The sequence below is a fragment of the Sesamum indicum genome, linkage group LG3 (genome assembly GCF_026168435.1).
Source record: "Sesamum indicum cultivar Baizhima isolate 11 linkage group LG3, ASM2616843v1, whole genome shotgun sequence".
In the NCBI taxonomy this organism is placed as follows: domain Eukaryota; kingdom Viridiplantae; phylum Streptophyta; class Magnoliopsida; order Lamiales; family Pedaliaceae; genus Sesamum; species Sesamum indicum.
In genome coordinates this window covers 18,898,116-18,911,452 of record NC_142659.1, presented here as the reverse complement: position 1 = coordinate 18,911,452, position 13,337 = coordinate 18,898,116, and the positions used below count along the sequence as shown (strand labels likewise).

The 13,337-nt window shown below is 35.9% G+C and overlaps 2 protein-coding genes across 2 annotated transcripts; one reads left to right on the top strand and one right to left on the bottom strand.

Moving 5' to 3' along the window:
* Nucleotides 1–98: 98 nt before the first annotated feature.
* Nucleotides 99–1,111, bottom strand: LOC105158044 (metalloendoproteinase 1-like). Its single transcript, XM_011074660.3, has one exon. It carries the CDS (start codon nt 1,070–1,072, stop codon nt 137–139), a length of 936 nt encoding a protein of 311 aa, XP_011072962.2. The 5' UTR covers nt 1,073–1,111; the 3' UTR covers nt 99–136.
* Nucleotides 1,112–7,580: 6,469 nt separating this feature from the next.
* Nucleotides 7,581–13,337, top strand: LOC105158043 (hexosyltransferase GAUT11). The gene is made up of 2 exons (XM_088879025.1): nt 7,581–8,218; nt 11,669–13,337. Exons 1-2 carry the CDS (start codon nt 8,063–8,065, stop codon nt 13,121–13,123), a joined length of 1,611 nt encoding a protein of 536 aa, XP_088735151.1. The 5' UTR covers nt 7,581–8,062; the 3' UTR covers nt 13,124–13,337.

The following is a 13,337-nucleotide window of genomic DNA, read 5'->3' as shown; positions in this document are numbered from 1 at the left end:
GCTAAATTGTTTAGTAATAAAATCTAAATTAAAATGAGGCACCTAAACAAGGACATTGTTAATTAGCCAAGATAGTGAAATTACTTAATCTTTAAATATGTCGACATACAAATAAGAAGATTTTATTTTATTTTGCCTAAAATTGATACAATGCCTTAATTCCGTTAATATCATCTTGTCCCAAAACCTTTCTGAGACCATCTCCTATATAAGGATACATGATGGCCCCAGTATCATTAGTATGCCCAAGTCCTAAAACATGTCCTAGCTCATGCAGGCCTACAGTTTGCATATCAAATGCACCTAGTGTAACACCATCCACCCATCTCTCATCTCCATCAAAGTGAAGCCTACCATCAGACGGTGCAAAAGCATGCGCTAAAATCCCTCCGGGCCCATCAAATGGATACCCATCTCCATGATCCCGATACTGAAAACTAATCTTAATGTCAGCCTGATCATAATTCGTTCTGTATGAAAATCTAAAGGGTGTCACACTAGCCCATATTTGGGTTGCATGTAGAATGGAGCTATTTACATTAGTGGGTCCACCCAATGGGAATGAATATGTGAGACTTCTCTTTGTCGGAGGCCATTTGGGCTCACCTGGAAAGAATGTATAGTGCGAGGCTAAGGTTGGGATCCGGAGGTAGAGTTTGTGGCTTCTATTAAGGTTGAAAGAATCGGGCACCCCACATCGGGGGTGTGACATTTTTGCGACAGTATTAGCATCCATAATCCCATTTACCTTGAGTTTGAAGAATGTTTGGTAGCTTTTTATAGCCAACTCTAAATTATCGTCAAAGAAATCATCTGTTTGATGTGTCAGTATAGTATTGTTTTTATGATTCATGTATCCGAAGTGTGAAAGGTACTTCTTGAGCTGAGAGATGCCTTTAGATGTAGTTCCTTTTTGGGTTCCGATTAGGGTTTTGAGGAAATCCATACCTGATGATCTTTGTGTATTAAGTTGATTTGGGGAATTTGCATGAGTGAACAATGACAAAGGGTTGAGAAGAAAGAGAAGGAGAATGCAAGAGAGCAAATGAAGGAACTTTGGTTCCATAATCATCAAGAAATGAGTTGTTTTGAGAGAATTGGTATAGCTAAGTTGTGTGCTTTCATTTGTTCAAGAGTTAACCCCTTTTTATAGAGTTGGATGGTTGTTGAGCAATTCTTGTACACAAGTAGCCTTTTTGTTTGAATTAATGTAATAATATTAAGTACATTGATGATCAACTTCACTCACTACAATCTTTTGTTTGATTGCCGCAATCCTGTAACTAAATTCTGATTTTATGTAATTGATTTCTGTTATTGAATTAAGAACTTAGAGGTTATTTCTTTTTATTAGATATTTTTGAAATCTGAATTATTGTATTATTTATAAATCATCTTTGACTCTTTGTCAGATTTTGAGATTGCAACTAATCATAGTTAGTGTCATAATTATGGTTATTGCAATAATTTGAAACCTATTATCTGTATTAGATTTTGATGATCATATATTAGTTGATGATTTTCTAGATAATTAGTGCCTGTCCTGTACAATACAAAAATAAAGCAACTGTTGGGAACAATTTTCGTAATAGATTTCAGTGGATTTGGAATGACATAACCGATTTTGGAACGGATTTTGATTGTCTAATGTCGTCCTTGCCACTAAAATCAGAAAAAAACTAGTAAAGGGCAAAATATATCCGTCACAAATTTGGTGCGAAATTCTGACAGTATCGTAACCCATCACAAAGCTTGTTCGATATAAAACATAAGTATAATTGAATTTGCAACTATTTTTGTGCCAAAAATCGGAACAATTTCTATTTGTAATTTTGCATCGAACTTTGTGATGGGTTTCTGTCACAAACTTGTTAGAACTTTTTGTGATGGGTTTCCATCACAAACAACCAAAAGGCAGGATAAATTTAAGATAGCTTTTGCGGTGACATATTTTTGGATGGATTTTGTATCATCTTTTGTGTCGCATTTTGTGGTTGGTTTTGTTTTGATGTTTGTAAATTTTTGCTTTTTTTTTTTTTACGTTGTTAAATTTTGCAACAATATCTATTACAAAATTCACTACAAAATTTATTTTTTTAAAAGTTATTTTTATTTTAGTTTTATTAAAATATTATTTTTAATTTATATTTTTAAAGTATAAATTAAAATATTAAATAAATTGCACTGCAATTAAATATTATAAGGACAATTAATAACATAGTACATTTAATAAAAAAGAGTACAAAAACAAAAATATTTTAAAAAGGCCTATCTAAATCGGCCTCATCCTAATCGTCATCTCCTAGGGTCCGGTTATTTACTGGAGCTAGGAACGCTAAGACATTGGAGGAATGGGTAAGTGCGTCATCATATCCATTATCATTTCCTCCATCCTTGTGACACGATCCTCTAGTTCGACGGTTTCTAGATCAAGAGTCCGTGCTAGTGGCGGTGATCTGGTCCTCTGTGATGGTTTTGCAGCCGATATATGGGCCTCTTAGAATGAATACACAACCCTTGTTTTGGATGCCTTCTACTGAGATGTACAACTACTGCTCAATCTGGGTCACAAAGGCTACTGAAGAAGTAGGAAGCTCTTGCCCATCGAAGGGTACCTGGGCCTATTGGTCCTCCAGCAACTTCAGGAAGATCTCCTGAAATAAGAAAAATTAATTAGTAAATAAACAAGCAATTGATTAAATTATTATTTCTTTGATGTACTTATCGCTACCTGCTCTGCTCTCGGTCCGCTCCAATTACCTATCGGCTTTCTTCTTGTAGCATTCGAGTACGAACCCATTTGCTTTGGAGACCTACCTAGTTGTGTCTCCTGTGCAATATACGAACACCATAAAACTATAATTTAATAATTAAACCATATTTAATAATATTTAATTTTATATATATATATAAAAAAGTGCTTACCAACTTCTTTTTGTGCATCCCAATGAAGGATGACCCCCCACTAGTACACAGTGGTTGTGGATGCCACGTTGACTGCCCTGTTGGACATAGTCTTCACAGCCTCCTCCTAAAACTTGGGGGAGGCAACATTACTCCTATAGTTGCACCCAGATATCATTGGCCAGCCAAATTGGTTACACAGCGTCTCCCTGGCTTCATCGAGCTTCCTATGCATGTACTTCTCAGCAAACACTTGAAGACGTTTGGCATCATCGGTGTAGACTAAGTAAAATTGTAAATGAGCAATAAAACTTTGTTTAAGATGTAATTGAAAAAAATAATAATTATTTACCTTTAATTAGTCAAATAGATGCATTGGTCTATTGGCGGAACATCCCTTATTCCATGCCATGGATGAGGCAAGATAGCACTGTAAAAATCTTGATTCGACCTAAATAAATAATTAATTAGTATTCCTTGAGAAAATGTAATGAAAAAATTTATAGCAATGCATTTTCCATACCTCATATTAGAGAGGCTAATGTACGTATCCACGACTGGTGATGGTGGTGGTGGTACATAGGAAGGGCTACGGGTTGCAGCAACTGACAAGTGCCAATCAATGGCCAAACATATGATGTGCTAAGCCCCGTGGGTGATGGACCAGCCGATGGATCTCATATGGGAAACATTAGTAGCTAGCCTTGGAACCTACGCCTACGACCACGGCCACGACCTTAGCCATGTTGCAGGGGAGCAGGAGCCGAACCACAAGTCAAGGATCTACAAGTTAAAAACAATCTTATAAATATATTATAACTTGTTGAAAAAAATTATAATATTAATCTAAACAGAAGATACTTTAATTAATTAAAAATTATAATTACAAATATAAGTCCTTACAGGCACAAACTAAGTCCTTTTTTTTCTACATATGCTTATGCTACTAATATTTCCTTACAGGAAAAGCTAGCGGTCCAAACCAATTAAAGAAATCACAAGAGTTTAAGGGAATGTAAGATGCCCCTTGAGAAAGCCCACTTTGGGTAAGGACCTATGGTGCCCCCATAGAATAGAGTTTATGCACCTCCTGGAGGGTGTAAATGAGTGGAATGATAGTGTTATTTGTTTTTTATGTACAAGGGGGAGATTGACATTGAAGTAAAAGTCCAAGCACAAAATTAAAGTATTTCATTTAGCTAGAGCTGTAGCATAAAGATAAAATATGTAGTATCAAGTTTTAATTGCCATCTCTCGTTAGGGAAACTCTCATATTATAAGCAACCGTAAGTTGGTTGGAAAAGATCAAATCCCCATGGATTTGGCGGAGTATGATTTCAAAGTGGTTAGATAAGGTTGGATCCCATATAGATTTGGTGGAAGGTTATCTCCCAGCATTTCGAGGATCTATGATTCTCGGGGGTGGTTGGAGTCCGCTACGAGTGAGAGCATCTTTTGAGATAAGGATGTCTTCCTAAATTTTCAGTAGCTGAAAAGACGTCTTTCCCCAATCAAAGTCCAAATGTCTAAGGTTTAAAGGTTATTTCCAGCTGAGGGCAGCACGTGACCCTGTAGAGGCGGCTTGTCCTTCTCTGATTTTGTGGGGTATGCCACCAGAGATCCTACAAGGATGTCATATGATATGGGCTTTAGCTTTGACTTTGATTGGGAAGTTCCAAATCCCTAAGCTTCCTAGTGGACCTATAAGGCCTTCTTGGTTGGGCCTCCTCGAAATTGGGTCGATTAGACTTATTTTGCTAATTTATTTCTTGGAGCCTCCTGTCGAACTCACAGGGGACTCTATTTGAACTAGGCTTCCTGGGTGCACCCCGGGCCATTACTCGAACTAGGCCTCCAGGGGAACACTATGAGCCTTGCCTCTAGGCTTTTGCGATTCTTTTTTTTTCGCCTGGACCACTTGGGCTTCTTTGGACAATCTATTTAAAAATTGTTAAAATTGAATCCCACTTGCAATTAAGGCGCGTAGCAAACACACATTAGTTTCTAACGCATATAGGGTTTGTGTTGTAATTAATGTTACACTGAGGATTTCTAGCTATAAAATTTGTATAGAGGAATTTGACACAATTTCATCATCACTAGGGGGGCGTTCCTAATAATTAATGTATGATTTTATACTTCATACTTAAATTTGTTCTACTTTAGATGACTTTACAATGAAAATTTTCAAGGCAAAATCATCTACACAGAGCACAAATTACATATATCAAATAGAATATTTTATTTGCGCAATTAAATTAATAACATTCAAAAAACTCCAGATTTTCTACATTTATTAAAGTAAAATCTTCAACTTAAAAGTATATTGTTTGAATAAGGTAGATATTCTTGTAATATAATTATAAATCTTGAGATTAGTTTGATAGTTTATTTCAAAGAACTTTAAAAATATAAAGAAATGGGGAATTTTTAAAATCTTATAATAACCATTAAAGACATTCAAACTCATACTTTTTTACTCGAAGTTGAGTTTCTCGATGTTTTTATTGATAATCACAAAACTCTTAGAATCTTTTTATGTATACTCAATTTTCTAAAATTTCTAAAAAAAATATCGGACTGTAAATAGCAATTTAGCCTCCTGTTATATTGCAAATGAATAAATTCCCCTTTATAAGAAAAAAATAGCAATTTACCTCCCTAAACTTTTTTAAAAAAAAGTATTTGTTTCTCTGTATTATTGTATTTAAAAAATATGAGAAGATAAATTATTATATTTTTAATTAAAAAATAATTTTTTAATTTACAATATCACATAAAGATTAGTTGTATTTTTCTCTAATTTTATATATCATGATCTTTTGATATGCTTATACCTTGTCTCATCCCACAACCAACAATCCTCCTATCAAAACATTCACCTTGATGCCTATCAGACCTCCCCCAAGCTAAACACATTGTGCCAACCCTACCACTTGGACATCATAACTTGATGCACCTCTTAATTATTTTTTTAAATCCAAATTAAAGAAGTGGGCCTCCACCTTCAACCCAACAAAAACCAACTCCGGCGCACAAAATAAATGTATCAATTCTATATTTTTGCACCTAAATTAAGATGATAAGACCTCATAATAGGTCTGATTCAGCGAGATGAATCAGTAAAGTATGGACTTCGTATAAAAATAAAATTAAAAAAAAAAAACTAAAACCTCACCACATCTCTGATCACGACATTCTGAAACAATTTTAGCTAATTCTTTCTGTATCAATGGGAATAACCAAAACAATCAGCTAGTAACCACTTCTCAAAATTTTGATTTGATGGACAAAGAACAATCAAACAGTCATAACTTCGTCTAAATGAGTTAAAATGATGTTTTGATTCTACAATTAGTTAGCTAAGATCTGTGTGCTTTCAATGGTATGTAGCTTGCTAAAAGTAACTTTCAAGTTCTACTCTCAAACCTTTTATAAATGGAGGTCATAGTGCAGTTAAAATGGTAACTTAAGCTATCTATACTCTACACTCTTTTTCTCTCGACAAATAGCATGGATTACATTTCGTGCTCATTTTTTGCACTCCACCAGGTTACTTTAGCTTATATTGCAACATTTCATCATCTCATATTAATTTTTATGCCATTATCTTATATTATTTCAAGTGTTCTTCAACTGTTTTTCAGTAATTTAGTTACTAGCTTAAGTATCGGAGTGCTAATATCTGTTTTGCAAGTTAGTCCTCAAATAATTTTAGGATTTTTGTGAAGATCTTTGACCATTATTGTGCTACTGAACCTCAACACGCATCAATACTGATCAGAAGTATGCTAACTTGTCTTCAATATCAACTCTTCCATATCATTTTCAAGTTGAGTTCGAATACTAGGAGTTACACAAAAAATATGCCGTTATGGATCGTTGGAATTCACCCCCAACAAAACCCTTACAAGATTAAATCGATTAGGTTGATGTAGAAAATAAATTACTTTGGGCAAGTAGTAAAAGATCTCATACCTAACTTATGTCAGTTAGGCTATTTATATTGCAGTTCCACTTGAACCAATCACATGGTCAAGATGAAGTGTATGAACGAGTTCCGCAGTTGTTTGAAAACCAATGCTTAGATGAACTTGTTGGAGATCGATTTAGGTTGACTCAATCAAATAAAAGGAGGCTAATCTTTTAGCCTAATTAAGTTATTTCCTATATATTTAAGAACAATTTGGTAGTTGCAATAACTAGATATTAGACCCTACATCAAATACCGTAACAAATTGTAAGACGCTTCTTTCCCCTTTAGAATACTTTATCCCATGTCGACAAGTAGAAATAATCGAACCCTTATTGGTATTTTCTCAACAACTAATATCGAATGTAAATCGACATGAATAAAGCAGTCAATATATAGATGGAAAAAGAGCTTTAACATATATATATTTTCATGTGATTCTATCCAATTTAAAACAACTGTAATTATCCAATTAACTTTATAATAAGGCAACAACCTAATAAAATGTGTTAATATGGATAAAAATTTCAAGACTTGCTAACATTCTTTCAACACGTTTTATCAAATAAAAATGCATTTTGAGAAACATTAATTCCAAAATAGAAATTACAAAACTATGATCATAAAAGTGATAGTCTTGACATGTTTGTAAATTACACATTGTCATAAATTAGTAGGGTTTGTAGTAATGCTCTTCATGTGCAGGCCCTGCACTCTTTAGTACTATATCTCACCCAAATTATTATTATTATTATTCCCTTCAAACGAACAAAAGACGACCAGCTCACAGAACTTCACATTTCCGTCTTCTCACATTCCAAACCAATTTATGCTGCTTCACTTTCACCTCTGGATGCACACAGATTCCCGCACTTCTTCTACTTCCAATCACATCAATACTTGATTCACAGGCCTTGTTATCTACATTTTCAAATTGCAGTGGTCAGCATTTTGGAGGCACCAAATGCTTTTGTACTGTCGGCTATCTTGATCAAGTCTCATGCGGGGTTTTTGCTTGAAGTTCTTGATTTGGAGATAGAATTGATTAAGTGGGTCTCAGAGATTCTTGATTTTGGGGGTGGAGGATTCGTCTCCTGCCTTCCAGCGGCTGCTTGATCCAATCTGGTTGATGGGCTTTCGTGGATTCTTGATTTGGCACTGAACTGTGGAAGTTTCGGGCCAAAGATGCGGCGGCGGGCGACCGACTATCGGCGCCCGGTTCGAAGGAGGTTGTCGTGCTGGATCTGGGTGCTTCTTTTGTTGTCTTTGGTCGCAGGTTGTGTTTTGTTCGCTGTTCAGCATAAACATCAGGATGAGGATCATGTGGAACAACCTGTTCGGGTAAGGCTGCAGCAGGAAACACTAATCTTTTTCAATGATGTCTTTGTCGTTGTTTCCATTTCTGTTTCTTGAGTGGTATATAATTGCCGCTTTCAGTTGAATGAGTATTCTTTCTATTCAATAAGATATAAATGTGTTCACTTTTTCCTGAACTCGAAATAGAAGAATTAACACTTATGATCTGGGTTCTATGAACTCGTTTTACAATATGTGTGGCCTGTTTCCTCCAAGTAATCTACAGAAATTATCCCAACCTGATTATTTGTATTGCTTTGGAAGGAAAATGGTTATTTTCTGCATGTATGTTTCTGTAATAAGTCAATTTCGAGGGAATGTTTTCTTCTCAGCATAGAAATGGTCGATGGAATCATTTCGCGAAGCTTATATATGTCGAAGCAATTATCAAACATACTAAATCTTGAAAAAGTTTACAACTCTCTGCTAGCTTCTTTTGTTAATTAGTTAATTCAAATGTACTTGGAACTTTTGCCATTCTTTCTTTTCACTGCTATAAGTATGCGAAGTTCTTGACAAAAACATCTTTTAGAAAATTTTGTCTTCATCTCATGCGCTCATCATGAATTAAAAAAATGGCCTTTCAGTTTGCATATTCCTATTCATTTCTTTTGGAAATATAGAGGGAGTATATTCATTTGGTTAGAGGGTCTGTCAGATACTCTACATTTTGTATCTACATTTTTGTTGGTATTTTCATGTGTTTGGAGCTATAATTATATCAAACGAATCCATTTAATGTTATGAAGTAACAGTAAGGCCTATGCTCTGATCGGTCAGTCCCTGGGCTGCAGGTGATTTAGTTCATGGAGAAGTATAGGAAAAGATACTAGGAGAACATTTATCAAAATAACTTCCATTAAAATAAGAATTTTCCTTCGGTCTTTCTGTTGTAATATGACTTCTGTCTCCTTTTTGTTGAGTTTCTACACCATAGCAACAAATTAAATTTGCTACATTTTTATCTTTGGTGTCCTTTGGTATTTAGTGTCTAGGCTCTTTGATACCATTTTTGCCCCATAATCAAAACCTGCTTCTTGGGGCACAATTTGCTGGCTGCATTCTCATTCTCAGTCATTCTGCTGGATCGGCTTCAAGAAATGGTGTTTCTGGTGGAGGGCCATTGGTCAATATTCTATAAGGATCGAGTCGATCGACTGTAAAGGAATTTTCTGTTGAGGTCTGTTAAACAATATGAAGTTGGTTGGAAACTTGAAGCCAATACAAATTTGGACGTCTCCCTGGCTTATTCCTTGCATAATCTAGAGATAGGTTCCTTAGCCTGGCAGATATTTTCCCATGATATCCTACGTCAATTTGGTTACAAGCCACATTCTGGTATTCACATCTTAAACAATAGAAATAGATATCTAACTGAATGAAGTAATTGGAAGGTTATTTCACAATATATAGGATATGCTAATTGTGCTTCCAGGGCGGCAGATTCAAGGGGACTAGACAAACTGAAGCATCCAAGTTGACCTTTGCTGCTGCAAAGTATGAGATCATGAATGTAGATCACCAGCTGTGGTGAACAATTGAGATTTGTGCCAACCAACTTTGTAGAGTTGATTGAACTGTGCAGATGAATGCAAAATGGGCAACTTTATCCAGAAAATGAAATCTGGTTCTGGTAGATACTGATATTGAAATAGGTTCCATCAATCGTTGCTTTCAGAGTTGGCATGAGACGGGATGGATTCCTACTGGAATTCTCACAAGAATACCATATTGGTAATCCTCCCACTAGTTTTAACATTAACATGGGTTGAGTTTGATGCTAGAGCCATTTGTCCCACAAGTATATTTAGTATGATGAATATAAGTGAGTTAGCGGGTGAATCCACAGGGTGATTTTGCTGACATTGCAGGTTCAGGAGCACTGCTAAAATTTTGTAATCCAGCTGTAACAGGAATTCGGGATAAAATAAGAGACAGACCATGAGGGAGGTGCTGCTTTAAGGAACTAGAAAATAGGACCTTTGTAAATGAAAAGGCAGTTATGCAAAAACGAGAGTAGATCCATGGTTGGGTAGAAAGGACGGTTATCTTTTGCAAGACTAGCTCCCACTTGTGATGTTGGATTTGATAGAAATTCAAAGGAATCTACAAGGGTTAATATCAACCTCCTCCTGAGCTTTAGGAAGGAAATGGAAAAAAGGATTATACCAGCGTTCCTATTTAAGTAAAGCTGAAGCGTTGGTCTGCCTAGGCATGCACAATACATCCAGGAATAGGGCTGCACTCTTTAGTGATATTCTATAGTCCACACCAGCCACTAACAGGTTGTGATTGAGCATATTTCTTTTACTTCATTGACTTTTCCCACTTCGGGCTAGAGCTTAATATCTTTTATTTCTTCATGGGAGATTTTAATATACTTGTGTTCTTTACTTTTACCAACTCTATAGCTGTAACTCTTATTTAGGTCAACTATGTGCTTTGGTAATTCTAGGTGGGCTTCCTTAGTCTTCCACAAAATTGTGATTAATAGTATAATTATAATGTTCAGTTGTCTTCCCATTTATGTAGTCCTTTACTTGTTCAATGAAACAGCCTCACCCTTAATTGGTTGCTTCTCTATTTAGTTGTAATTTAATGAATTTCACTCCTATCACTCTGTAATGGAAAAGAAAAAGGAAGAACTGGTGAGTTGCTTGGGGAAGAATCTAGAACCAAATTGCAATAAGAGATGTCATGGAGTCTAAAAATACTTGTAAGATGACTTATGAGGTTTTAGAGAAGCTTTCAAGGTTTCAATGTTTCTTTGCCATTTAATGCGTCCAAGTCGTAAGTGCATTAGGATTCTGTATGGACCCCCTGATGCCTTTTTCCTTCTATTCTCTTTCTTAAACTAATGGCAGGTACATTGATACTTTAACATTGCGAATTAGTTTTACTTAACCCTCAGGCCTTAAGGAATCCAAGTGTACTAAGTTTCTTTAACAGCACTATCCAAACTATGTGAAATCCATAACAAATAAAGATGCTGAAAAGCACCCAGGGTAAGACTTGTTTTTCTCTCTTCCTTTGCATTACTTCAAGACCTGTATGCATTAAGTATGACATTTGAATTCTTTATATCCTGAAGATTTTGCCTATTTGGTCTCAGTTACAGCCTAACTGGACATTGAAACTTTACATTTTTCTGAATATCCTAGTAAGCCTCAGAGGGTTCAATATTAGGTGCTGACCTGGATAGAGAGTGCAACAATATTGGAATTCTATTAGACGATTTCAGATCAAAGAATTCTAGATGTGAGTTTTAATGGCCTTCAGGTGTGTTCTTGTTTGACGTGATTTATTGCAGCTATGTAATGGTTGTATAGAGTCAATAGCTTGACAGATTGAGTTCAGCCATTTACTAGACTGTCTATAAATTCTTGTCTTCTCAATTTTGTTCTCTATTTTTTATCTTATTTTTGTCTTTGCCAGGAGATAAATCACAGAAATGACAGGGTTGTTCATGAGAATCAAAACTTTACTGAAGAAATATTAAGTGCTAAATCATATGCCAGACAGTTAGCAGAGCAAATGACCCTTGCCAAAGCTTATGTTATTATCGCAAAAGAACATAACAATCTCCATCTTGCTTGGGAGCTGAGTTCAAATATACGAAGTTGCCAACTTTTGCTCTCCAAGGCAGCCATGAGAGAGGAGCCCATATCGTTAGAGGAAGCTGAACCAATAATTAAAAGTTTATCATCCCTCATCTTTAAGGCGCAGGATGCCCATTATGATATTGCAACCACAATTACAACAATGAAGTCCCATATTCAGGCTCTGGAGGAGCGTGCAAATGCAGCAACTATTCAGAGTACAGTATTTGGACAATTAGCTGCTGAATCAATACCCAAGAACCTTCAGTGCATTGACATTAAACTCACAGCTGATTGGCTTCAGAACAAGTCAATGCAGGAGCTTGCAGATGAAAGGAGGAACTCTCCCCGACTTGTGGACAATAACCTTTACCACTTCTGTATATTTTCTGATAACCTTCTGGCCGTTTCAGTAGTTGTTAATTCTACTGTTTCAAATGCTGAACATCCAAAGCAGCTTGTATTTCATATTGTGACAAATGGGGTAAAATATGGGGCAATGCAGGCTTGGTTCCTCAGTAACGATTTTAAAGGTGCTGCAATAGAAGTACAAAACATTGAAGACTTCACTTGGTTGAACACATCTTATTCGCCTGTTGTAAAACAACTACTTGATGCAGATTCACATCATTATTTCTTTGAAATTTCACAGGTTACCAGCATTGAACCAAAGTTCCATAATCCGAAGTACCTCTCTCTGTTGAATCATCTCCGGTTCTATATCCCAGAGATTTATCCCCAATTGGAAAAGGTAGTTTTTCTTGACGACGATGTTGTTGTCCAGAAGGATTTGACACCTCTCTTTTCGCTGGATTTGCATGGGAATGTGAATGGAGCTGTTGAAACTTGCCTGGAAGCTTTCCACCGGTACTATAAGTATCTAAATTTTTCGAACCCACTCATAAGCACCAAATTTGATCCCCAAGCATGCGGATGGGCATTCGGTATGAATGTTTTCGATTTGATTGCTTGGAGAAAGGAAAATGTGACTGCAAAATATCATTATTGGCAGGAACAAAATGTTGATAAGTCACTCTGGAAGCTTGGCAGTCTTCCTCCTGGACTTCTGGCTTTCTATGGATTGACAGAGCCGCTTGATAGGAGATGGCATGTTTTAGGGTTGGGTTATGATCTGAATATTGATAATCGCCTGATAGAGACTGCAGCTGTAATTCATTTCAACGGAAACATGAAGCCCTGGCTGAAGCTGAGCATAGGCAGGTATAGGCCTCTGTGGGAACAGTATGTGAATCAAACCCACCGATATCTTCAGGATTGTGTCACAAGTTAGGTATTATGATGCTTTCAAGTTGAGGTGCATCAATTTTATAACTTATTCCTGTTTCAGATTTTTGGAAGCATGATTGCCTTAGTGTAGATTTAGAGTAGAAAATTTTGACATTTTTGACGAACCCTTTTCTTCTTTTACCTATTGCAAGTTATATATATATATATATTGAAGGAGAAATTTTACCATAAACTAGCAAGGAAATCATTCATAGTCA

Bases quoted from the DNA above. Each gene is read 5' to 3' on its own strand.
- LOC105158043 (XM_088879025.1), top strand. From the start codon at position 8,063: ATGCGGCGGCGGGCGACCGACTATCGGCGCCCGGTTCGAAGGAGGTTG. The intron at 8,219-11,668 runs GTAAGGCTGCAG...TGTCTTTGCCAG, and splicing joins ATGTGGAACAACCTGTTCGG to GAGATAAATCACAGAAATGA.
- LOC105158044 (XM_011074660.3), bottom strand. From the start codon at position 1,072: ATGATTATGGAACCAAAGTTCCTTCATTTGCTCTCTTGCATTCTCCTT.